Below are 26561 nucleotides of genomic sequence, written 5' to 3'. Positions count from 1 at the left end.
CTTCCCTTGCCTGATACTACCTTAGTTATTTGCAAATGTGTTTCCCTTTCTAGCAAAACTCCTTGAAAGAGCTAGCTATATTCATTCTCTATCATTCTTAATCACTTATTACTACTCCAGTCCAGCTTTTGTTCCTGCATACTCTACCCAAACTGCATTGGTCAATTCTCAGTTCTCCTCTCACTTAATTTATTAGAAAGATTTAATACAGTTGATTCGTCTGTCCTCCTTGATGTACTCTCTTCACTCAGCTTTCAGGACATCCTACCCTAGGTTGACTTCATTGGTTATCTCTTAGTGTTCTTTACTGTTTTGTCCTTTTCTTCCCAAACTCTCAATGTTTAAGTGCTCCAGGGCTCATCCTTTGTCCTCTGCACTATTTTATTCATTCTTTTGTATTCTCATTCAGAATCTGGACTCTGCCTACATCTCCATGCTAATTTCCCATCTCCGCCCCCATCTCTTCTCCCCCGCTCCTCTCCCCTCCCCCATTCTCTTTACTCAACATAGTGTCAGAGGAACTCTTTTAAACATGTCACATGTCATTTCTCTGCTCAAAACTCTACAGTGTCTCCCCACCCCAATCAGAATAAAAGTAAAAGTCCTTTCCATAACCCACATGACCCTACAGGATCTGGCCCCACCCATCTCCCTAACCCACATATCTTACTCCACTCTTATCCTCCTTTACTCTGTGGCAGCTGCACTGATACCCTTGCTGTTTCTCAAATAGGCCAGGCACACTCAAGACAGGGCATTTGTACTGGCTATTCCCTCTTCCCCCAGATATCCATATGGCCAATGGCTTCACCCTCTTCACTTCTTTGCTCAAATGTCACCTCTCCAATGAAACGAATACCACTATTTGAAATCACAACCTTCCTCCATGACTCTCAACCCCCCTTACTTTACTGTGCTTTCTCCTTTCCCCCCAAAACTTACCATTTTCTAACATAAAATAATTTACAATTCTATATTTATTGCATCCCTATCTCTTCTAAAATACAAACTACACAAGGCCAGGAACCTTTGGGTTTTATTTCCTGGTATATCCTGAGATCCTAGAGCAGTGCATGGCACATAGTAGGCATTCAAAAAATGTGTTGGATGAATGAACCTGTGTAGCCTCCCAGAGGTATAGTCAGACACTCCATTTTCTATATTACTTTAACTCTTTGTACAGGCCACTCTTTTATTCTTTGTATCCTGATTTATTATTATTTATGTATCTGTCTTTCCCATTACTTAGCCATGATCTTCTTGGACATTTTCTATATGTTTATTTTCAGAAACTAACACAGCCTGTCATACAGCAAAAGGTCAAGTTATACCAACTTAATGAACGTACAAAGGTGCTGTATATGCATAGTTCTCTGGCCCCAAATCACGAACTCTGCAAGTCAGTTATCATTTAAAAAGTTTCTTCTCAACCCTTACTCCAGATACATGTATACACACACTCTACTAATTGAGATAATTTAAAACTATTTTTCACATATTTACTTAATTAGCTTGCAGTGACCTCTGCAAAAACACTGGCCTCCAATGATTATAAGAGGTAGTTTTCTGGCATAGACACCAAAGCATCAAAGCGTCAGCTGGGACCAAGGAAAGCAATAACACAAATGGTTTTAATTACTCCTGACAGGCAGCTGAATGTATCTGCCACAGGTCTTCTCCCCAATGCATCACTCAAAACAGACCAGTCACAGGAAATGGTGGAGAGGAAAGAAAAAAAAAAAAACAGGATAAGGCCAAAATGTGTCCATAATACAAAGCAGATCATCTTTCACATGGATGACCTTATTCATTTTGTTTTATATTTTATGATGGTCCTGAATCTATAAAATTGCCGACCCTTTAAGACTTGGCATGCTTGTAAGCTGGTGCTTAGAAGTGGTGGCCCAGGTTCTCAGAAGAGGAGGTAGGTGAAGATTGTACCCATTCATGAAATCACTGCATAAGCTAAGGGGTCCTCCAGAGTTCATCTAGAATTGCAGGCATGTTAGCAATTAATTCATCTCTGACGTACAGGTGAGCACCTTCTTCCTATATTCAACAGTCACAGAAGACTAACTTCATCTATAGTCTGGTTGGTTCTTTGGACTTGTTGCTTAGCAAGAAGCTGGTGAGGATTAGGAGTTGCTTTGCTATGACCTACTCACAATTACAATGCATCTCTCTCATGAGCTACACCCTCTCACATGATGAAACTCTAGGCTTTCGGTTGGCCATATCCTTAGGTTGACTCATACAAAAGAGAGAAATTTTCCTACAAGGCAGGATTTTACCTCAGGACCTAATTTTCTTGCTGCAATCTCCTCCTGAATGCCTGTCTGATCCCTGAGCTCAATGCCTTCTTGTTTCTGTGCATTTTCTGTCCACCAGCTTGCATTGCTGGGTCACTGTTTGAACCATTCTTGCACACCCCAGTGCTCATCAGACTTAAGAAGCCCTTGGTTTTTCCTGCTGCTTTGTTCTGATTCCTTTTTGATGCCTCCAGAAACTTAGACTGCCTCCTGAGCCTTTCTGCTATCATAATATTGCCTTTTATATTTAGTTTGAGTTACTGCAGTGTGAGGGCCTATGCTAAAGACTGAGACTCTATGCCCTGGCTGGTTTGACTCACTAGAGTGTCAGCCTGCAGACCGAAGGTCACGGGTTCAATTCCTGGTCAAGGGTATGTACCTTGGTTGCATGTTCCCAGCCCTGATAGGGGCACATGCGAGAGGCAACCAATAGATGTGTCTCTCTCATGTTGATGTTTCTCTTTCTCTCCTTCTCCCTCTTTCCCTCCCCCTCTCTCTAGAAATCCATGGAAAAAATCCTCAGGTGAGGACTTAAAAAAAAAAAAAAAAAAGACTGAGACTAACCATGAATGCTCCATTAAGGAGCTCAGAATTTAATAGAGGAAATAGCACATAAGTGGGTAATTACAGTGCCACATAGTGCTGTGATATGTTAAGCAGAGGGTATTAGGGTAGCACGGTAGTGGGAGTACCTAACAGCACCTGGGGGTGGTAGTGAGGGAACCTTCCCTTTTGTCAGCAACATCTAAACAGTCTGTGCCAGACAAAAAAAAAAAAAAACATGCCCTAACTGGTTTGACTCAGTGGATAGAGCATTGGCCTGCAGACTGAAAGGTCCCAGGTTCGATTCCAGTCAAGAGTATGTACCTTGGTTGCGGGCACATCCCCAATAGGGGGTGTGCAGGAGGCAGCTGATCGATGTTTCTCTCACATTGATGTTTCTAACTCTCTATCCCTCTCCCTTCTTCTCTGTAAAAAATCAATAAAATATATTAAAACAAACAAAACAAAAAAACCCCATTCTATTCTAAGGAAGTCATACCTATAAATGCCCCAAGCCATAAATGGTAGCTCCTTCAGGGAACTACAAGTAGTTAAGTATAACTGTAGCAGGTATGGAAAAGCCAAGGATGGACAAGGAAGTCAGGGCTTTATTGTCCTTCTAAGGAGTGAGAATTCATCCTAGCAGTGATAGGGAGTCACTGAAAGTTTATATGTGACATGATCATATCTGTATTTCAGAAAGACTGGCATCAATGTGGAGAACGGATTTTACCATCTAGCTATTTCCCTGAACCTGGCCCACATTCTCGCCTCCTTACCTTATCTTCCTGTGGCTCTGAAAAGCCCAGCTCCATGTCCCCTTCCCCATCAGTACCTTCAAACAAAACTAATGATCACAATCAGTTTAAGGCCTTATAAGAAATACAAATTATTTGAGCCCATTTCACAGAATTAGACTGTCATAGGGACAGAGCCTGTGAATCTCTGTTTTATAAACATTTCCCAAATGATTCTGGGGCAGCTGGACTATGCTCAGAATTTGGAACTAATGTAGACTGTCACTTGCACCACAACACAGATGTGTTGATAACACCAGCGGTGTTTGGCTCACTGAATTAGATTGAAGATGGCTGGAAAAGGTCTCACTCCAAATGTATTCCTTCTACAGTATCTCTGGCTCTACTTCTAGGACCAGAAAAATCAGTCCTTCGCTTGAACCCTCAAGAACCTTGACTTGTTTTATGGATAACATGTCCAAACCCTAACATGACCTAGTAGTCAGCATGATCAGCTCCAATGGCCTCTCCTCTCAAGTCACTCCTTCTTTTATTTTACTATTAACAGTATGAAGGACAAATGTTGATACAATTTACTCTCCAGTGTCTACTTTCTCAATTAAATTAGAGTAGATATAGAGTTGGAAAATTGTGTAGAGCAATAAAAATATGGAACATTTCTAAGGAGAATGGAAAGTGGTGACTTAGGAAGAGAATATGGACTGCTGATGAACCTCAAAGACTCAACCGAGTTAAAGGTCATACATCCAAAGGACAATTAAATTATTTCCTCCATAAGCTCAGGATCCCAGGAGCAGAGAAAATGGATAATTATGTTCATCAGTATCTGAGTGTTGGCAGAGCAGAAAGTCAAGAGGTAAAAGAATTAAGAGTGCTATTATAAAAGAAAAAGAAAATTCTTGTGTGGGCCTAAAAAGAAGATTTGGCTAATTTGCTCCAAGACATGGAGGCTTAAAACTGGAGTGCCCTTATTTGCCACATTTGGTAATGGTTCACCATTTGATTTAGTTCTGCTCTCTGGATCATTCACTAAAGGCTCTACCTCACACTTGGTTAAGTTACCTTGGAGTATGGAGTGACATACACTAGGTGCCAGGGACAGAGTAAGTGACACAGTTTTCTAGGGCAAAAATGAAACTACCAAGGAAGTAAGTGTCTTATAATGCTTGTTTTCCTCCTAAGTTAGAGCTATGCCTTGCAGATATGATTTTTATGGTGCTAGCATATCATGCAATAGGCCTTCTTTACTTAAATTGATTCTTTTCATTTCATAGAAGACTCATTACACATCAAAATACAAACATGTACATATAGGAAACATATATATCAATCAAAATACAAATGTGAGCTTCAGAATGAAGATAGTGGAGTGTTTTAAAGACAATAGCAGTTAAAATTAAATTACATTTGGTTGCAAAAGATTTTTTTATTATTCTTAACCAATGCCTTAAATTAATCCAGTCGGTTCACTTTTCAGGTTTATCATATCCCTTTTCTATCCAATGTGTGTTCCTATCAACCAAGGAAACAGGAGCAGCTGCTAGGAAGCAAGCAGCATTAGGAGCCATTGGCTAAAATTAGATTATCAGTGACATTTACTTATATGTTCACAGCTGTAATTTCAAGGGTACAACGTTTTCTCCTGAAAAGAGAGACTTCCCCATCACTGAAACGCAGCCTTCTGTTATCAAGTTACAGCCATACAACTTTACCGGGTAGTGAGCTGACCCAAAATAAAAAGTGAAACCATATACGTTTTCTGTCAAGAGAAAGACTAAAGACAAAATTAAGTAATGGGCTTGTTTTCACAAGATTATTTTGACTGCCCTTCTTAATTAGGGGAAGATTTTTGTCTAAGTAGTAGTCCCAAAGAGGAAGTATAACATATCTAGCACGAGGGCAGAGAGAGGAGGTCTAGACCTGACTCTGTCCTCTATAATGCAAATCCTCAGGGACCCGGGCAGTGTAGAATTGTGAACATTGTTCCCTTTCTGGTTTCTGTGTACACTTATAAAGTTTAGGTATACACAATCATTTTTTTCTTACATTTTGCTCCATTAATCTTTCAGAGAATCCAGTGTTTGCATGTACTTCTATAATTAGTGGAAATTGTACACATGACATCACCAGTCATTCCCAGACATGCATTGCACCCCTTCTCTCCATTCCTCCATGAATTACAAGGTGCCCTTCAGAGAGGAGCACCTCTGCCCCAGAGCAGCACTGTGCGGTCCAGCCCGTCGGTCCTTCCCACCGCTGGTCAGGAGCGCCCATCGCTGTGCAGTGCGAGCATCCACACTGGGACGCACTGCTCCGGAAAGCCGTCCTGCTTCTCCTGGCCCAGCACCACCAGCCCACTCTTCCTAATGAGGCTGTGGAGGATGCCCATGTCCCGAGTCACACTGCTGTCAGAGAGGTCTAAGGTGCAGCCCTCCCGAGCCACGTTGTCCTTCAGTATGATGACGCCATGTTTTTTCAGGCCCTCTCGACACCGGGAAAGAAATGCAAGAAGGTCCTTATCAGTCAGGTACCCTACAGATGACCGAGTAGATGGGCAAACAGAAGGAATGGTGGGTGGGAAAGAAGGTGAGTAGGAAAGAACCAGGAGACCATTTGTTCACTCAGTCATGAATTTTTTTTAATAGCCTGGATTGTTTTCACTGCAGGAGGCTTTAAGAATTTAGATAAGAGGACAGTTACCCTCTTTGAAGGGGCTCAGTGCCCCATCTGTAAAATCGCTATTTATACTACCTGGTCTATGTACCTCATGGGCATGAGATAAACTATTGCCCATGCCATGGGTCCCCTCCACGTCCCCCTACAACCCAACTCTATCACTCATCTGTGCCTCCAACACACACACACACACACACACACACACACACACACACCCCAAAAATCAAATTCGCTGTTGTCTCATTTCCTGGGGATTTAAATCTGAGTCCCGTTTTCCCGTAAATGGGAATAAACTTTTTTTGGCCCCAATTTTTAAAGTTTTTCAAGTATTTAGGTGTCTAATAGGATTTAGATTGGTCCAAAGACACTCCATCCTTAAGGATGGAAATTGCCAGGCTTATCCAGAGGATGTCAGGGGAGAAATCAAAATGACCAGAGCTTTTTAAGAGTTCCCATGATACCTCATGCTAGCTAACTATTCTAGGCACAACTACAGGTAGATCTTCCTTTGTATCCTTGTTCTCTCTGTGCATATCCTCACATAAGCCCAGTGTTGTCTTCTCTTTGTGGGGAGGAGAGAAGGGCAGGTGTGAGATCATGCAGGACTAACCCGAGACCCACTGAATCCAGATGACATCGTATCTCCCCAGCAGGGGTGTGAATTCCTGTAGGCTGCAGCAGTGGTAGCTTCCAACCCTGTCTCCTTTGACCTGCATGTAGTTCTGGGCTTCGAGGAGGAATGACTCCATCATGTCCACCAGCTCCACGCTGTTGAAAACTGGTAACAAGACATGCTTGCTGACCCTTCCTATCCCAGAACCGCAGTCCAAGGCGCAGTCGGTCCCAGCTCTCCCAGGCCCCTACACAAAAGGACAGACACCCATTCTGAGTCTTGGACACTCCAATTACCTCTTCAAATCACCTTTACTTAGGTCAATTTCATGTAATAAGATGCACTATTTTAAGAGTATCTTTCGGTGAGTTTGGACAAATGTGTACAGGCACATACTTACTACCACAATCAGCATATAGAACATTCAACTATCTTTCCCAAAAAATACCCAAACATTTCTAGTTTTTGCTTTCTTTATTTTCCCCAAATACAGGTCTTTAAAATAAATTCAAAGTAAGATTTTAGGAAATCATGTCTTAGGTTCAAAAACTTGGTAATTTTCTCTTAAGAAATAGGTCATAGGAAGCCCTATGAATATAGAACTTTGTTATCTGTAATTTTTGGTCAAGCCCACTGCTAAATGAACCTACACTATAGCTTATTACTTTATTTTAAAAAGCAAAGCAGTGAGCCCTAGATGGTTTGGTTCAGTGGGTAGAGCATTGGTCTGTGGACCAAAGGGTCCCAGGTTTGATTCCGGTCAAGGGCACATACTTTGGTTACAGGCTCCTCCCCTTCCCCAAGCCCAGGTCGGGGCTCATACAGGAGGCAACCAATCGATGGGTTTCTCTCACATCGATGTTTCTCTCTACCTTGCCCTCTCTCTTCCACTCTCCCTAAAAATCAATGGAAAAATATTCTTGGGTAAGGATTAACAACAAACAAACAAAAAAAAGCAATAAGAGAAGTAAGTACTTTTAAATTTTATTCAGTCAACACATTTTCAATTCATATGGGTATAATTAAAATTTTAATTTTTCAGAACTGATTTTGGGGCCTCTGAATTATCTACTCTTCTGGTATAGACGGTAATTTTTAGGACCTGAGCTGAGGGAATGCTGGGATTTTACTTTAAAACCTGCCCCAACGCTGTACAGCACATTCAGGTGGATAAAAGGTGGTTAGAGCAAAGTCTCCTGTGTCTTTTCATGCTAAAAATTCTTTTCTGCTTTTGTACCAGAAACTACATGATTCATTGGGCACAAAACCCCCTAAATTTTTTTAAGTATGACGGTGCATTAAATTAATGAGGGTGAGGGAAGCATAGATAGATGGTGAAAGTAGGGGAAATCAACTAATGTAAAGTTTCTCAAGTTTGCTTCTATAAAGTAATATATATAAATATGTACATATGCATGTCCAGCTAAATCTCTGAGATGTCTATGCATATCTATTAATTTATCAAAGATTCTCATTTATTGGGTCATAATTGGGATGGGTACTGAGTAGGTTTTATGCTAGAAATGACAGTAACAAGATACTTGAAATTGCCAATGAAGATCTTCAGAAGAAAGCCTACTCTAGATTTCTCAGGAACTAAGCGTTTAAAAACAAACAAAAAAACCCTCACACATTTGGCTAAGGATCAAAAGGTGAAGTTTGAGCAGAAGAAAAGATCAGAAATGTGCTTTTCAGTTCACCCAGAAGGCTTTCCTCATAGCAAGAAAGGTACAACAAGGGGAAAAAAAATGAAGCAAGTAGAGCTTCTTTCCAAATGGAATGAAAATATCCATGATTTATTTAGTACTTGTATAAAGTAAGCTCTTTGCATCTATGATAACTAGAATAATCAAAACAGTTATACAAGACTAGAGGCCCGGTGCACGAAATTCGTGCACGGAGGGGGTGGTGTCCCTCAGCCCAGCCTGTACCCTCTCCAATCTGGGACCCCTCGAGGGATGTCCGACTACCCGTTTAGACGGGCAGTCGGACATCCCTCTCACAATCCAGGACTGCTGGCTCCCAACTGCTTGCCTGCCTGCCTTCCTGATTGCCCCTAACCACTTCTGCCTGCCAGCCTGATCACCCCCTAACCACTCTGCTGCCAGCCTGTTTGCCCCCAACTTCCCTCCTCTGCTGGCCTGGTCACCCCTAACTGCCCTCTCCTGCAGGGTTGATCACCTCCAACTGCCCTCCCTTGCAGGCTTGGTCCCTCCCAACTGCCCTCCCTTGCAGGCCGGGTGCCTCCCAACTGCCCTCTCCTGCTGGCCATCTTGTGGTGGCCATCTTGTGTCCACATGGAGGCAGGATCTTTGACTACATCGGGGCAGCTATATTGTGTGTTGGAGTGATGGTCAATCTGCAGATTACTCTTTCATTAGATAGGATAGAGGCCTGGTACAGGGGTGGGGGCCAGCTGGTTTGCCCTGAAGGGCGTCCCGGATTAGGCAGGGGTTCCCTTGGGGTGTGGGGCGGCCTGAGCGAGGGGCCTGTGGTGGTTTGCAGGCCGGCCACATCCCCTGGCAACCCAAGCAGAGGCCCTGGTATCTGGAATTTATTTTCCTTCTACAATTGAAACTTTGTAGCCTGGAGCGGAGCCAAGCCTGGGGCTCCCTCCAAGGCTGAGGCCGGCAGACATTTGTGTTGGGGTTATATTTGAAACTATGTTGCCTTAAGTGGGTGGGCCCGGCCAGGGTGTGCGGAAAGCTTTGCTTCCCCTGTTGCCGGCGGCAACCCTGGCCTGCTCTCTCAAGCTCCATTCTGCCGCCATTTGTTTGGATTTGTTTACCTTCTATAATTGAAACTTTGTAGCTTGAGTGGAGGCTTAGGCAAGGGCAGACAGAAAGCTTGGCTTCCTCTGTTACCTAGGAAACCTTGCTCTCTGTGTCTGTAGCCATCTTGGTTTGGGTTAATTTTCATACTCACTCTGATTGGATGGTGGGCGTGGTTTGTGGGCATGGCTTGTTGGTGTGTCGGAGGTATGGTCAATTTGCATATTTGTCTGTTATTAGAGAGGATAATGATAATTCCCCAGTTTGGCAGTGAGGAAACTTTTATTTCGATTTCTAATGCCACACAATTAATAGCAGAATTTAAATCTGAACAGGGGACTGTGTGACTCCAAAGCCAGTTCATCCTTAGGGTTGTCACCTCAAGTACCAACTCTGGTTTCCTAAGTAGTGTCTGTCTAATGCTGTGCCGAAAGGAATTCTACGGCTTCATTCACACTCAGCAGGAAAGAGGTCTGTGATTGATTAGTGATGTCTGCCTTGAGTATGGGAATGGGACATGATAATCTATGAGACATTTCTTTGCCATTCCTACTTATGCTATGCCACCTCCCTCATTCAAATCTTATAACTTAAACTAAACTAATTAAGAAAAAAAGGCACAGGCTAAAGGCTTATGTTGGAATGGCTGTAAAGAAGCATCTTCTAAGTAAATTCATAGCATAAACAAGATGGGGGAAGAACTGGGAAATTATTTTAAGCTACAGAAAATGACTAGTAGAAATGTGTGTACTCAATTGGAGATTATCATTACAAATTTTTCTTATCATTACTTGCCCTACAGCCTCTATGATCATGTTGCTCACATTGTAGCAAGTGGTTTTAGAAGTAGAACCATCGAATGATAAAGCAGAGAGGCCTCAGAGAAATATGCCAGAGGATTGATTTCAATAAGATTCTAACAGCTGAACTCCTTTTTCTCAGTGAATAAATCAGTCTGAGGCTTTCCTGGTTACAGTGAGGAAGGGCCTCACACACTCAGCCTTCCTGCCATTCTCCTGATAGGTCTTCAAAGGGTCACAGCACAACTCTAGAGTTTTTAAACCACTCATGTTTAATTCTCCCACTTCCTCAGGCAAAGAAACAGACCCAGAGAAGTGAAGTGCTTGAAATAGAACTCCCTGGAAAATTCTCCTACTCTGATTTGCATTTTTCACCAATTTAGATGTGTGATATTTGACTAGTTATTCTTGAAATGATGGTTATTTACAAATAGAAAAAGGTGCCTTTCACTCCAATCCTGTGTACCTCTAGCCTCTCACTGCTATCGCCTAGTTCTCTTTACTCCCTTCTACTCCACATGGTTGGCACTGCCTCCCATATGCTGCCACCACATTTCTTTCTCTGTCTCTCAGCACATGCGGCTCCTTTGAGAAGGGATATTTACTAGTAAAGACTGGTCTCAGGGACGGCATCACCGCTTCTTGGACACATGAGTCCAAGTCATAAGTGTCTGGAGCTGTGATTGTATTGAGATCTGATGCCCTGGCTATCCTTATACATATGGATTCCTATAAAGTAGTAAAATACTCAGGAATTTCATTTTAGTTTTTGTTATGCCCATATACTTCATTTTGAAGAACATTATTTCAAGTTCATCCAGTGGAGTTTAAAATTCAAATGGAAGTTATAAAGGTCACTATAAAAAAACATGAAGTATATGTATCAAATTAGACCCAGAGTTTTTAGTCATGCAATCTCTGAGAAATGTTAAAATAGAAATACCATCAAATACTGATAACTTTTTACAAATTATCACCACCACCACCACCCCAGAAAGCTAAAACTGAGGAAAGTGTCAGCTATGCAATGGACATCATCTTGATGTCATTTATTTGCTAAAGTAAACACATTTGCAACAAGTTTAAACACCTTTTCCCTCCGTCCCATGTCACTAAGTGTTGAAAGGAAAGCCAAACTTTGAATTAGTCAATCTGCCTTTTCCCAGTTGACACAAGAGTAAATCATGTCAGATCCTCATATTCCCTCCCCCTTTGTATCTTGACCTGGATACTCATTTCGCAGATTATTAAGGTCAAAGTACCAAAATAGCATTCTTTATAAAAAGACCATGTTTGTACTTAAGAGACCACAGCTTCACAATGAGTCTTGTCTGCTAAGAAGGACTCCTCATATTTGTTTGAAAAGAGCAGCTCACTCTTTCCAACATAAATATGCAAGCACCAGGCCGTTTCCTTTCCCAAGTCCGTGGGCTTGTGGATGGGCTCTGTCAGACCAGCATCCCTGTGGTCAGCTTGGCATTCCACACGGAGTGACAGGACAGCTGGATTACTAACTAAGCCTCTGAAATGCACTGGGATCAAAGTCAGCCTCACCACCAGGCAAGCAGGAGGCATTGCCCTGGGCCAGACCGGAGGAGAGTTGAGGTCTGTGGTCCATAAAAAAATTTTTTAAAGTAAGGATTTTTTTTAATTTTTTTTTTGCTTCATGAGACTAATGGAAAAAATATGTCATGGTTAAGAGCAGGAAGTTTGGTGTCAGACAGACCTGTCTGGGCTTAAGTTCCAGCTCTGTCTTTTACCAGCTGTATAACCTTGACAACTTCTCCGAACCTCAGTTTCCTTAACTGTAAAAACAAGGATAATAACAGTTACTTGCCCGCTAAAATTGTTGTAAAGAGTAAATAAGAGATACCCCTAATGGGCTTGGCCGAGTGACTGCCAATCTCAGAAAAAGCACTCAGTGAAATCAGTCAGTGACACTGATCTAGAAATACTCCAGGTTAACCTGACCTATAAACAGCCTTGGCCAGCATCCCCAGCTCCGTAGTCCTTATGGCTGCCGCTGATGTCCAGACACTTTGGCCCCAATGGGCGTTCCATCCTGATCCTATTTCTCTACTCAGACCCTTGATGTTCCAGGGAGTTTGGCTGGGAAGGGAACCTCACCTCAACACTATAGATAGTCCTAATATTATGCTTCTAAGTAGGCTGACAACCTAAACCCAAATATTTGTAATATTTGCACTGTTTCTTTTATCAGAATAAAATTAGTTCCAAATTTCAAGCAAACTCTTTCAGAATGAATTGGAACAAAACCTGCCTGTCAGTTAAGACTTTATCTTGTCAGCAGGACTGACAGCAGCTTCACTGTTCTAACAACTAAATGAAGCTCCTTAAAATATAATGAATGTATTTTATAAAAGCATGTTATTAGTAGTAGTAGCAATAAATTAGATTTGTGGGATAATAATTATATGCACTAAAGCAAGCACTTGACACATAGGATCTCATTTGATCATCACGTGTCCATTGAGGCAGGTTCCATGGTTATGCCATAGTCAGAGCTTTCAGACAGAAAACTGAAGCTTAGAGCATTTAAATGACAAGCCCAAGGTTGCTTACACAGTAAGTGAAAAATAAAACACAATGACTCTAGAGCCCAATATTTTGGCCCCTATTCTGTGCTGTCTCCATATGATATCGAAGTAAGGAAGTAGACTTTCACCCAACACAGGACTACAAAGGGATCACATTCTTTCAAGGCAATGTCTGAACTATGTATAAAATAATATAAAGATATTCTACTGCACTTATAATTTTAAAACCAAACATAAGTATGCATTCTCTTACCACATCAAACTGTTATTAGAGGGGATCAGTTAGATCCCAGATAGCATGACTCTCATCAATCATTTGGCTATCAACTGATTTATCTATGAGACTTTAAAAAAGATGTCTTCTTGCCCTAGCCAGTTTGGCTCAGTGAATATAGTGTCAACCTGCAGACCGAAGGGTCCTGGTTTCAATTCCAGTCAAGAGCAGGTACCTTGGTTGCAGGCTCCTCCCAGGCCCAGGCCCTGGTTGGGGCGTGAGCAGCAGGTAACCAATCGATGTGTTTCTCTCACATCGATATTTCTCTCTGTCTTTCCCTCTCTCTTCCACTCTCTCTAAAAATCAATGGAAAAATATCCTCAATTGAGGATTAAAAATAAATAAAAATAAATAAAAGGGATATCTCCTTAACCTCCAAATTGTAATATTAGCACTGCTAGTTCACCTTCCCCTGAAGCATGAGCAATTAGACGGTGCTTAGGAGGGTGAAATGCCAAGTGGGATAAACAAACGATTTGATGTCACCCATCCTTTCTGAGCATCTCAAAGCAGGCTTTCAGGCTTAACGCTTGGCCGCACCATACAGCTTTAATATGGCTTAAATCACAGCACAGAAGCATGTGAGCTCAATGTTTGTAAGAACTTTGCCTTCTCATGAAGCTGTAGTTGGATAACTCACCCCAATAAATTTCCTAAGAAATTCCCGAGAGGCCTGGATATCTGGGTTGGACAGTTCAATGAAATTTCCCATCATTCCCTCTTCTGTAGCTGGTACCTCTTGATAGAAAAGTTTAGCTCTGGCATAGAACTGCATCTCACCATTGATGACTTGACTTGTTAAAGCATACAATTTCACTGCAAATGAAATATTAATATTTATTAATATTTATATCACAAAACAAATTCAATCTTATCACACATTGATTTCCTCCTAGAAGCCTGCAAATTTGTGCTTTGGAGGAACAGGCACTGGTTTTAACTCAGAAGACCTGGGTCTGCGTTTGGTTCAATGACTTACTTCTTTTAACCTTGGGGAAACTTCTTAACCCCTCTGAACTTCTGTTATCTATGTATAAATCATAATCATGTGGCATTTTCATAATTCAATACCCTATGGTTTAATAAAACTATAGCTTATTACTGTACTAAAAAGTTTAATAGTGTTTGCTATAGTGCAATGTAAGTGTCACAGTTTTACAGTGAGTTTTATCTTTGAGCTCTAAATGTTTTATGAGAATCTAAGGCGTAGCTATTTTTTCATCTCTTTTTCAAGCAATAACACCCAAATACCTCTTTGTACCAACATAAAATAAAATAATAAGAAAACATATAATATTTATTGAGCAACTATTCTGTACCAGGTAGTGGGCTAGAAACATTATACTATGATATACTGTGTCATTTCATTATTTCAGAAACCATATGAGATATTATTTTAAGATATTACTTTTAGAAAAACATGTGTTCCAACTTCTTAAGGGTAAATGGCTATGCATTTAAACATTTTTGTAAACCTAAATGCATCTTTATAGATACAAAATATTTTCATTAGAGCACATTCAGGAGGAAATTATAGAAATTGGATGAAAGGAAGGGACTTCTGGTTCAAGACTGTAGGCTAAATACATGCATTTGTATTTCCTCCTTCCCAATACTTCCCAATAATTATTTTAATAAAATCCATCCATAACAATGAAGAAAATGAAATGGATTCATTATTTCGACAAATTTCTGGAAGACAAAGAGCACATGGAACAAAGTTTAAAAAGTTACAGCCCAGGATAGTTGTAAAAGGAAGTGAGAGTTAATAAAAAAAAAAAAATCTACAGACCAACCAGTGAGGGGACAAATGCACCTTCCCAAAAGCAACAGACATGACAGCTATAATCCTGAGGGTAGGGAGTGAGAATATGTGTCTTCTCTAAAAAAAAAAAAAAAAATGAAATGAATTTCCAAAAGATAACTAAACCAGTTAGTGTTGAGATCCTGAAACATCATTCATTTGGGCATATAGAGGACTCCAAGTACTTCACCTGTTCACACTCATCAAAGTCTGGTAAGATTTACCTGGACATGTAGAGCTTCTTATCATCTTTTCTATTCAGAGGAGAAGTTTATAACAGGGGAAAAGGTCTCCATTACCTAGAATCACTGACCCTGTCCTTTATTCTGAACTATGGGTAAACAATGATTTCCAAACACATGGGGGTAAAATGGCAGCCTGAAAGACAAAGGTAGAGCTGAGCCCAAAGGAAATGGCAATAATTCCAGAAACAGATGAGACTATAAACCAAAACTAAACAAAAACCTCATATATCCTTAGAGAGCTATGAGAACTGGTGTATCCATGAATCAATGATAACCTGCCAAGAAAATGATAATTCAAAAAATAACGAAGACTTCTTAGAAATTAAAGTTTTGATTACCAATATAAAATTGAGTAAATTTACCAGGACATAAATACAAAGATAGATATGGAAAACAGAAATAAAAAGATTAGCCTGGCCGGTGTGTCTCAGTGGTTGAGCATCAACCCATGAACCAAGAGGTCACTGGTTTGATTCCCTGTTCTGAGCACATGCCCAGCTTGCGGGCTCAATCCCTAGTAGGGGGCATGCAGGAGGCAACCAATAGATGTTTCTACCTCTCTATCTTTTTCCCTTTCTCTTTCTCTAAAATCAATATATATCCTATATAATAAAGATGTAATATGCTAATGGTCATTACGCCATGAAGTGTAATGACCGACTGCATATTGACCGTATCATGGATCAGCATGAGGGTGGGGCAGCGAGCTACAAGCTGGTGGCGGCCGAGAGCTACAGGAGAGGGCAGAGCAGCAAGCTTTAAGGGGGGGATAGGGGGGCAGAGGGAGCTACAGGAGGGTGGGGCAGCTGGCGGAGAGCTACAGGAGGGCCACAGCGAGCTACTGGCGAGCTACTGGCACACAAATTCATGTGCAGGGATATATATATATATATACATATTATTTTTTTTTTTTTAAGAAGTAAAAAGATTAGAGCTATAAAGACTTAATTTAGGAGGCCCAACATCAAGCTGATCAGGATTCTCAAAAACAGAAAAAATGGAGGGAAGAAAATTATTAAAGAAATAATATAGAAAAACTTCCCAGAACTGAAAGAGATTGTGAGATCCAACAAGTACTGAGCAGCATAGATTAGAAATAGTAATAATTAAGTAAGGGCCACATTTATATATATCCTTAGGAAATTTCAAAACACAAAGAGTAATGAGAAGATTCTAAAGGTATTTCAAGGGAAAATAATGGTTGACCTTAGAATAGGGTTGCCAAATTTGGCAAATAAAAATACAGGACACAAAATTAGTTTTGAATTTCAGATAAACAATCAATAACTTATTAGTATAAGTATGCTCAAAATATCACACATTACATGGGGTATACTTATACTAAGAACTTCTTAATTATCTTAAATTCAAATTTAGTTGGCATCTAATTTTATCTGGCAACCCTATGTTCAAAGGATTAGAATCAGGTTTATAAAAACACAACTCTCATCAGAAACACTAGAAACCAATGGAGCAGTGTCATTAATATTCTGAGACAAATTATTTTGAAGCTAAAATTTAATCCCCAGACAAACGTGAAAGACTTTACCTCCTATGGATTCATTCTTCAGAATGAAGCTATATTTCAGCCCAATGAAGTTTAAAATCTAGAGAAGGCATGTGACAAAAGATGATGAAATTAACCCAGGAATCCAATGAAAAGAAATCTCCGAATCACAGGTATTTATCAGATCTAGAAGAAATCAGTTTATATTACAATAGAAAATATAGGCTGCAAAAAACAATGTCTTTAAGTAGTAGAATGAACTGGACTCTGGATAATAAACAGAGTAGGTAAGAAGAAAAGAGACATTAATGATATTTTAAGAAAGATGTATTTTTAATCTCAACCACCAAAAATGAAAGACAATTGAAAGCTCCAAGGAAAATATGCAACAGTACAAAAATGTTATGATCAGAATGTGAAGAAAACCAAAATATGACATAATTTGGGGTAGAAGAAATATAAGAAAAGATAGTCTATTTAACCTTAACTAGGAACATCTTTCTTCAGGTAACACCAAGATTGTGATATTAGACTAGTGCACTACTTGGCTCTGAATTGAACAAATTACATTGTCCCAAATTTTGACTCTAAAAGTTAAAAATCTAATAACAAGATCCATTGTAATATGTTCCATCTGTACAGTTACATCAGTCTTTTCCAATTTGAAGACATTGGAGCCAATGTTTGGACTCTTGAATGATCATAAGTTTGCTGAAAGGGATACATGAATCAGTTTCCACGTACATCATTTTCTAGTGACTAAAAATATTATGTACTATATCTTCCATGTATATTAACTATTATACATAAATTACTTTAAAAGTACAACTCCATTAAAAGTATTAATAAATATGTCGATTATTTTTTTCATTTTATACACAAACTACCTACTGATTGAGAAAATACAACATTAAAAGGAGAGTCCTCATGTTCAGAAATATTGGGAACCACTGACCTAACCAATTCCCCTTCCCTAGCACTTGGTAAAGTGTTGTGCAAACAACAGGTGGCTCAATAAATGCTCATAACTTCAACAGGGATGACAAATATCAAGTGTCACCATCTCAATAACATGAATGTTCCACATCCCTCTGTATATCTGAGCAAACCAGGTTAGCAAATCACAGTTCATAGGGTCTTCCCAGAGTCAAATGCTGCCTTGGATCACAGGCAAGCCACAGTTCAGAGCTCTCCTTGATCCAACCAAAGCAGCAGAACAGCCACACTCATCATCACCTGCTTAAGTCAACTAGTTGGTGGAGTCTATTAAAACCCTTAATCTGGAAATGGGAATGGTCCATTATGCCAGAAACATTTAGACCACAAGTGAATGCCAACCTCAGCAGGGGTCAGACTCAATAGGTAAGTTTTTATGGTTATGGGCTTGGGTTCTCATTTTCACCTAATTGACAGGAGCATTTCACTAAAAAGATATATGAGGTGTCATGGCCAGTCCCAAGTTCTCCCCTCCTGATAGCTTTTGCTATGGTGCAAGTTGACTGAGATAAGGTAATCAGTCATCTGCCTATGCCTCTTTGTTATAGAAATACATCTTAGTGGCTTATTATAGGATTGCAATGTCTCCCTGAAACGGGGGTAGTCTAAGACCGGGATTATAGATACTCTAGTTCTTGATAGAATATGGTACTTATTTCTTGACCTACATCTTGAGCTGAACTCCCAAAGGCCTTCCAATGGTTTACTTGTTACAGAAAGAAAAACAGAATACAAGTTCATTTGCCCTGAGTAAGAATAAAGGTCTTGTGACGTCTCTAAGAAAAATTGTGTTTATAGCTATGTGCGCATATTTGTTATTGTCTTTTTTATTTCATTGTTATTTTTTTAATCTTTATTGCTTAATGATTGGATATAGCTATTTCAAACTTTATTTCAGATGTTAGACCTGTTTGTCAACTGAAAATTGACCTCAGAATCTCCAGAGGTTATATAGGCAAGGTTGAGATAGTAAGTAAGAAATTATTTGAGACAGAATATTGGATCAAGCTAGCCTTTATATATATATATATATATATATATATATATATATATATATATATATATAAGAAAATAAAGTCCAATTAGGAAATACCCTTATGAAAGGTAAGACCTTCCATGTAGATTTTCAGGTGAAACCTAGCCGGTTTGGCTCAGAGGATAAGAGTGTCGGCCTGCGGACTGAAGGGTCCTGGGTTCAATTTGGGTCAAGAACACGTACCTTGGTTGCAGGCTCCGCCCCTGCACAGGCCCAGGTAGGTGCTCATGCAGGAGGCAACCAGTTGATGTGCTTCTCTCACATCAATAGATATTTCTCTCTGTCTTTCCCTTTCTCTTCTACTCTCTCTAAAAATCAATAGAAAAATAGCCTCAAGTGAGGATTTAAAAATATATATTTTCAGATGTGCATTTCCCAATTTAGTCATTAAAGAAGTAATGGTTAAAAGGGAAGGAAGGGAGGGATGGAGAGAAGGAAAAACAGGAACGGTATCTAGGTACAATGGAATATTATTCAGCCATAAAAAGAAGGAAATCCTGCCATTCGTGACAAGATGATGGACCTTGAAGGCATTATGCTAAGTGAAATAAGTCTGACAGAGAAAGACAAATACCATATGATCTTATATGTATGTGGAATCTTAAAATAACAAACGCATATCTATTTTTTTCACCAACAGGGGAGGGTGGGAAGTGGGACTTAGTCGTGTTTCTGGTGGAATCTGAAGGACTGGGTGTGCCAGAATGCTACAAGTTGTCACTACCAAGTCTCAGAATGGTCCTGAGAGTCCCTCTAAGCAAATGGGTGACCCTTGTTCTTAATTTCCTCCTCAAAAACCGGTTCCTCTAAAAATGGGTAAATTAAAGGAGGTACTAACAATTGGTGGGCACTGCCCATGTGCCAGGCATTCTGTTGGTCAATTTCATGTCATCTCTTCACATTGTCTCTTTTAAGCCTTACAACGATACTACAAAACAGGGATGATAGCCATCATTTTACAGATGAGTAATGAGAGAGTCACAAAGATTTGGTAACTTACTCGATGTCACATAGAAATAGGTGTTACACCCATGTTCTGACCCACACCTATTGAAATACAAAGCCTCTGTTCAGTCTGCTAAACCACATGGGACCATTGTTCTAAATGTGACATTAAATTAAACCTTTGACAATGTCAAGGAGCTCAATTTTTAATTAATAAATATTCAGTGACTTCTGTGTACTCAGAAATAGGCTGTGAATAGTGCTAGGATAATTATTGAGGAGTAACTTACATGAACATCTTCTATTGGGCCAGATGCATAAAGGCCCCTTTGAGCACTGGCATACAAACTAGAGATTTATATAAACTGTTTTCCTATTCTCCTTCCTATTTGTTCACAAACAGCCAACTTTGGAAAATTCATTCATTCCAACTGAATGAATTTCTAGTTATACCAGCCCACATTAATCGAGTTGCCATTTACACTGGGAGGCGGCACGATTATGTGGATAAACATGACAGACTTCTGGGGTCAGACTGCCCGGGTTCTGGTCCTGCTCCACTGCCACCATCACCACCACTAACATCACCACCACCACCACAACCACCACCCATGACCTCTGGCAAGTTACAGAATGCCTCTGTGCATCGGTTCTTCAGATACAAGATGGGGAATAGCAGTATAACCTCATAGGGATATTGTGAGTATTAACTGAGATAATAAGTCAAAAAACACTGAGAACAGTAATAGGCTTGTTCCCATTTCTTTCTGAAGACCTGCTATATTCAGTGGTGCAGCAAGGTCTTCCATTGGAGATTTTAGCCGGGGCTATTTCAGTAAATGTCCCCATAACTGAAGTTTGCTGCATAGTGTGCTGGTATGAGACTGGCTGCCTATCTCAGGCCTTTAGAAGGAGGAAGGAAGAAAGAAGGAATCAAAGGGTCTGGTTAGCCACCACTCTTCCCTAATCACCCTGAACAACAAGCTCTCTGTGCAGTAAGACTCCCCAACCTTTTAAAAGAAGGGCTTTATTTTTACTTCTGTGGAGCCTTGAAATCATCAAAGGAGGGGAAGCCAACTCTGAAACACCCCAGTGGAGTTAAGGAGGGAGCACTTCCCCTGGCTGAGTTTTATTTGCAAATGGAAAAGCTTAAATCCACTGTCACCTGAAACTCTCACTAGTGAATTCAGTTTATGTCTGTGTTATAGCCTGTTCTAAGGAAACTGCGTGGTGACTTTAAGAGGCCCAGTTCCATGAACCAGGAGATCGAGGTTCAATTCCCGGACAGGGCGCATGCACGGGTTGCAAGCTCGATCTCCTGTAGGAGGCATGCAGGAGGCAGCCAGTCAATGATGTTTCTCTCTCATTCATGTTTCTATTTCTCTATCTCTCTCTGAAATCAATAAAAACATATTTAAAAAATGTTAAGAGGCCCACCTCAAAGGAAGAAAAAGAAAAAGCTAACACATATTGAGCATTGACAACTTTCACATATATAATTAGTTGCATTCAATCCTTCTGACAGCCCTACAGTTTTGAGGAAAATGATGCTCAGAGACTTAAGTACTTTCAGAGGTGACTTCTCTATCAACAGCATTGTGAAAATTTGAACTCGGGACTTTGGTGACCTGTAATTCATTATTGGTAAGGGGCCATTTAATTTGTTTAACAGATATTTATTGAGTTTTTTCTGTGCCAAGAACCATGGTAAATGGGTAGAGATAGAAGAGGACAAAATAGATGAGTCTCTACTCTCACGCCAACTAGAGAAAGCCCAATAGGGCGACTGACACATAGAAATGCATTCCATTAATATATGTTATAATCTCCTGGGACAAAAACTAAGGGTTGAGCAAGTTACTCAAGGGTCTGGGAAGCCTTCTGATTTGGTACAAGTCATACTGGCAGATGAGACATACATCTAGATTCTTTTCTGCACTATTCAGAACTTACAGAGTTGGCTACTTCAGAGGTACTTTAACTTCATCATAAGAGAAAAATCTGCAAAAAAAAATCTGAGTATTCACAGAACTGGAAGCCTGCCTTCCCTGCACCCTCAATTTAAAGCTCTTGAGGATTAACAAAAAGTTATTTGTAGATTTGCCTCCATTACCAGATTTCAGCAAATCCTGAAGAACAGAGACTGTGTCTAATTAATGTTTGAATCTTCTCCAGTGCACTGAATATAATTGAACTGGCTCAAAGGAAGAAATGTCTGGTGTTTCTATCTCTAAAAATCAATTCTTTCCCCTGTGGCAGAAACATTTACTAGGGACCAAACATGCATGTACCCCTCTCATCACCCGGCATCCTTGCTGCTAGGCAGGGGATATGACAAGTTATGGGCAGTAGACTCTAAACAGATGTAATATATGTCTTCCTGGAACAAAATATTTAAGGGATGGTCAGCAAACTTTTGGCTCCTATCTTCCCTTGCTATGGTGACTAGTGATATTTTCGATGATGGAACCTTTACCATCCTGGATTCCTGAATGTCTATATGGAACATAGCCCCTGCCCCTAGTAATGCCTATTGGAATGATGTAGCAAAAGTGAAAAATAAACTTTTATATGTTTGGCCATTGAGATTTCAAAAGTTCTATTGGGACGGTATTGGTAATTTATTATTGCAGGCTAGCCTAGCCCATGCTGACTAAAATAGCCCTCGGTTATTAAAATCAAAGAGATACTCTGGATGGGATTAGGTCTGTTAGTCTCAGAAGAAACTGTCAGGGCCAGAGAAAGTAAGCAGTACCCATTTATGGAAAATCAACTAACATGGAGTCATCTTTGCTTTAGAACCAATTAATGGTATTCGGACTGTGTTTATGGAACCCTGTAGGAGCTACAGAAGCACCCCGGAGCCGAAGAGGATAGAGCAAGGAAGCAGAAAAATTTCACTTTTTCCTGTATTTTACATTGGGCATCCATGGAAGACTTTGTCAAAGGGTTTGATTTTAATAGTAATGTGTATGTTTTTTAAGTTTGGAAATCATTGATAAACCATCAGCACATTCACAAGGAGAAAAATAGATAAAGTCAAAATGACTATTCTAGGTAGAAAAAAAGGATTGAAGCCAAATATAAATTATACTCTACTTGTTCCAAATAATTTTCATCTGATTTTCAGAAAAGCCTGTTTTATTCTTACTTTTTAACTCATCTCCCACTGCTTTCAGAGATGAGTTCCTTTTCTCTCTAGTAATTATTTTTAAAACTTAGCAGTCATCTGCCCCTTACTAATTATTGTAATTGATGTCCTAAGAGAATTATTTATAGGCAGCGTGATCTACCAAAAAGAGCCCTGGTCTTTGGTATCTACATGAGATCTTGTCATCTCTGAATTTTATTTTCCTCATTTGAAAATATAAGATGGGGGTTGAGGGAGAGGAGGGAAAAAGAATGATACCCTACGCTGCAGTAAAAAAGAAGGAATTCTTACCATTTGCAACAGCATGGATGGAACTGGAGAGCATTATGCTAAGTGAAATAAGCCAGTCAGAGAAAGATAAATATCATATGATCTCACTCATTTGTGGAATATAGTGAACAACATAAACTGATGAACAAAAACAGATCTAGAGACAGAGAAGCATCAATCAGATCGTCAAACCTCAGAGGGAAGGTAGGGGAGGGTGGGGGTAAGGGGGAGAGATCAACCAAAGGACTTGTATGCATGCATATAAGCCTAAACATTGGACACAGACAACAGGGGTTGAGGGCATGATTGGGGGTTGGGGGGCCAATGGAGGGACAAGGACACATATGTAATACCTTAATCAATAAAGAAAATAAAAAATAAAAGAATGATACCCTATAAATCCCATAGTATGGCTGTGAGGGTCAATGAGAAATTTTTTATAAGAAATATACTAGATGTATCAGTTAATACGGATTTTTTTCAATAGATGGAGTTACACATATGTTGACATATATGCGATTTGATATGTATGCTATTTTGTTGTATTGCTCCTTCAGATTACCACTTGTTCCAATCGATGGCACACGCACTTTCTGAGCAGCACCTCAAAACGTAGGAAGAAGTGGAAAATTGGGTCTCTGAATGGTCTGTCTCAAAACAAGAAAAGTTCTATTGGGACGGTATTCACAAATTACCTGAAAGATGGGGAAAATGTATAGCTAGCGATGGACATTACTTTGAATAAAGCACTTTTGATGTTTCTCTTGAAATTATCCTGTTTTCTTTGAACCACTTAAAAATGTGGATTAATTATTAGCCGGTTAATAATGCAGATTAACTATTAACCAGTTAATAATGCAGATTAACTATTAACTGGTTCTAATGCGGATTTTGTAATCCAAAGAAAACAGGATAATTTCAAGAGAAACATCAAAAGTGCTTTAATTCAAAGTAATATCCATCGCTAGCTACACATTTCACCCATCTTTCAGGTAATTTGTGGATACCATCCCAATGGAACTTTTCTTGTTTTGAGGCAGACCATTCAGAGACCCAATTTCCCACTTCTTCGTACATTTTGCAGTGCTGCTCAGAAAGTGTGTGTGCCATCGATCGGAACAAGTGGTAGTCTGAAGGAGCAATACAACAAAATAGCATACATATCAAATCGCATATATGTCAACATATGTGTAACTCCATCTATTGAAAAAAATCCACATTATTAACTGGAATATCTAGTATATAAACTTTATATGAAAGTATTTATATGTCTGGAAATAAAGATCCCCTCAGAAATGGATTTATAAAGAGGGACTTTGGCAGGCTGTAGCACATAGCTTCTTGACTGCAATACAAAGACTATGTGGCCGCTTTCATGTCTGGAAGCCTTGCACATCAAGTACACAATGGGGCTTTCAGGCAACTGTGAGAAAACAGACTGGGACTGATACATACTGTTCCTGCTTTCATTGGGGGGAAATATAAATCAAAGGGGGATATTTCACTCATTAATTGGAAATTATTTCCTTTTTAGTGCTGTTACGAGTGGCCTGAAGTGACCACTTTCACAGAGCTAAGAAAAGTCATGTAGACAAACCAGATAAGCTTTCTTTGCTCTATTGTCTAACTTCCTGAAAACTAGAGGAAATAAGTAAAATGGAGACACACTACTGTCCCAGTTTTTGTCTCAATACCCAAAGACTCAACTAAAATCTGCACCTTTAAACTATTATTCTGACTCAGAAAGGCCAGAAAGGATTATGTGGAATATACAAGCATGCGCGCGTGCGCGCGCACACACACACACACACACACACACACACACACACACGGACACATTTGTCTATTACTACTGGTTAGTCTTTCTTTTTAACTCTTAGTTGATACACTACTGCATTAATACTCGGACCTTTGAGTTGCCTAATTTGCCCATCTGTATGTTCTTGGAAATATTAAAAAACAGAAATTAATTTCTATGAGCCTGATACTCAGTTCACCAACACCCAGAAAAGCAAATCACTGTGCACAGGGGTGCATGGAAGTCCCAGAATAGAGACCTGACTTGCCAGGCAGCACTTGGTCTTTGCACTCTCTACAAAGAATGTCATCTTGATGAGTTCTTTGTGTCTGAAAAGTGTCCTTGTTCTAATTGCTCTTTTAGAAACCCCACAACCTCACACAGTCCTTTTAGTCATTTCTTCTTCCTTATCTAGTAGTTCTGACTCACTTACCCAGGGGAATTTTTTCCAGCAGGTAGAGATAGCTCTGAAAGAAGTCATTGCGAATGGCTTTGTGAAGGATAAAGGACATGCTATGTCGACAGAGTTCATCGTCAGTCTTCTGCCAGCGGGATCTAAAGGCAAAATGGGCTCCCAGGTGGGCCATGGAGAAGGGGGATATTATTATTCCTGCAGAAAAGGGAAGCTTGCCTGGCTGTTTCTTTGAATTGGCTTTCTCTTCCTACACGAACTTGAGACTGTCATTTTAGACCAGTCCCCTGTCCATCTATATAAGGACAGGCCATCATGGGGCATGGAGGGAGGGGCAGCAGGCACCAGAGGTCAGGCTCTTGGCACCTCCACCGTCTGATTGCTTGGGTGACACCACTCCAAGCCAGCAGGTGCTAAGTAAAGATGGAAACAGGCTGAGTGAGATCCTGCCTCATCCAGGAAACGGCACACCTCCCTCCTTCAGCTGCCACTTGAAACAGGCAGCAGCACAGTCTCCAGCACCCTGAAGATTTGCTTTCATTGGATCCCTAAATTGCAGTAGCCTCATTTCCATTTCAAAGAGTTGTGAATATTTTGTAGGAGATCCTGTTCCCTGACTTGCATGCACTCCTTCTGGAACACTGAATCCTCAAGTTACAAGGACCCTTTAAAGCCAACTGAACCACCCACACTCCTTTCATCAGTACAGTGTTGCCCAAATCATCTCATAAAGATGGATATGTGTTTCCCATTTTGAAGGGTCTTCAAGAGACACAGTTATATGAAAGCCGGTTTTGATGTTAAATACCCTTCTGTCAGCAAACCCTTCCACCTAGCTTGCTCTGAACAACACCATGTCAGGGAAGCCTGTTCCTTTCTACCTGCCTATCGTGGGTGTGCTTTTCCTCCTAAGTGCTCATTTGGTCTCTGGACTGGGTATCTTCTGATTGTCCCTCCAGGTTCACCCCCAGTCTCCCCACATCACTGTGTGCCCCAGAGGCTGACCTATATTGACAGTATCAGTGGACTCTCTTGCCCTCTGGCTTCTGGTTGGTTTTATCCAATGGGTAGTGCCTGCAGGAGCTTAAAGGATCA

The 26561-nt window shown here is 40.2% G+C and overlaps 1 protein-coding gene across 1 annotated transcript; it reads right to left on the bottom strand.

Moving 5' to 3' along the window:
* Positions 1-5870: 5870 nt before the first annotated feature.
* NTMT2 (N-terminal Xaa-Pro-Lys N-methyltransferase 2) lies at positions 5871-25656 on the bottom strand. Its single transcript, XM_008145828.3, has 4 exons — positions 25488-25656; positions 13943-14118; positions 6897-7146; positions 5871-6142 (listed from the first exon to the last, which is right to left on the bottom strand). The coding sequence occupies exons 1-4, from the start codon at positions 25639-25641 to the stop codon at positions 5871-5873; spliced, it is 852 nt and encodes a 283-aa protein (XP_008144050.2). The 5' UTR covers positions 25642-25656.
* Positions 25657-26561: the final 905 nt, after the last annotated feature.

This window comes from Eptesicus fuscus, chromosome 22, assembly GCF_027574615.1.
Source record: "Eptesicus fuscus isolate TK198812 chromosome 22, DD_ASM_mEF_20220401, whole genome shotgun sequence".
Classification (NCBI taxonomy): domain Eukaryota; kingdom Metazoa; phylum Chordata; class Mammalia; order Chiroptera; family Vespertilionidae; genus Eptesicus; species Eptesicus fuscus.
The sequence above is the reverse complement of the archived record's forward strand: the minus strand, read 5'-3'. Positions and strand labels throughout refer to the sequence as shown.

Bases quoted from the DNA above. Each gene is read 5' to 3' on its own strand.
- NTMT2 (XM_008145828.3), bottom strand. From the start codon at position 25,641: ATGGCCCACCTGGGAGCCCATTTTGCCTTTAGATCCCGCTGGCAGAAG. The intron at 7,147-13,942 runs GTGAGTTATCCA...CCTTTTGTGTAG, and splicing joins TTCTTAGGAAATTTATTGGG to GGGCCTGGGAGAGCTGGGAC. The intron at 6,143-6,896 runs GTTAGTCCTGCA...GGTCATCTGTAG, and splicing joins CTGGATTCAGTGGGTCTCGG to GGTACCTGACTGATAAGGAC.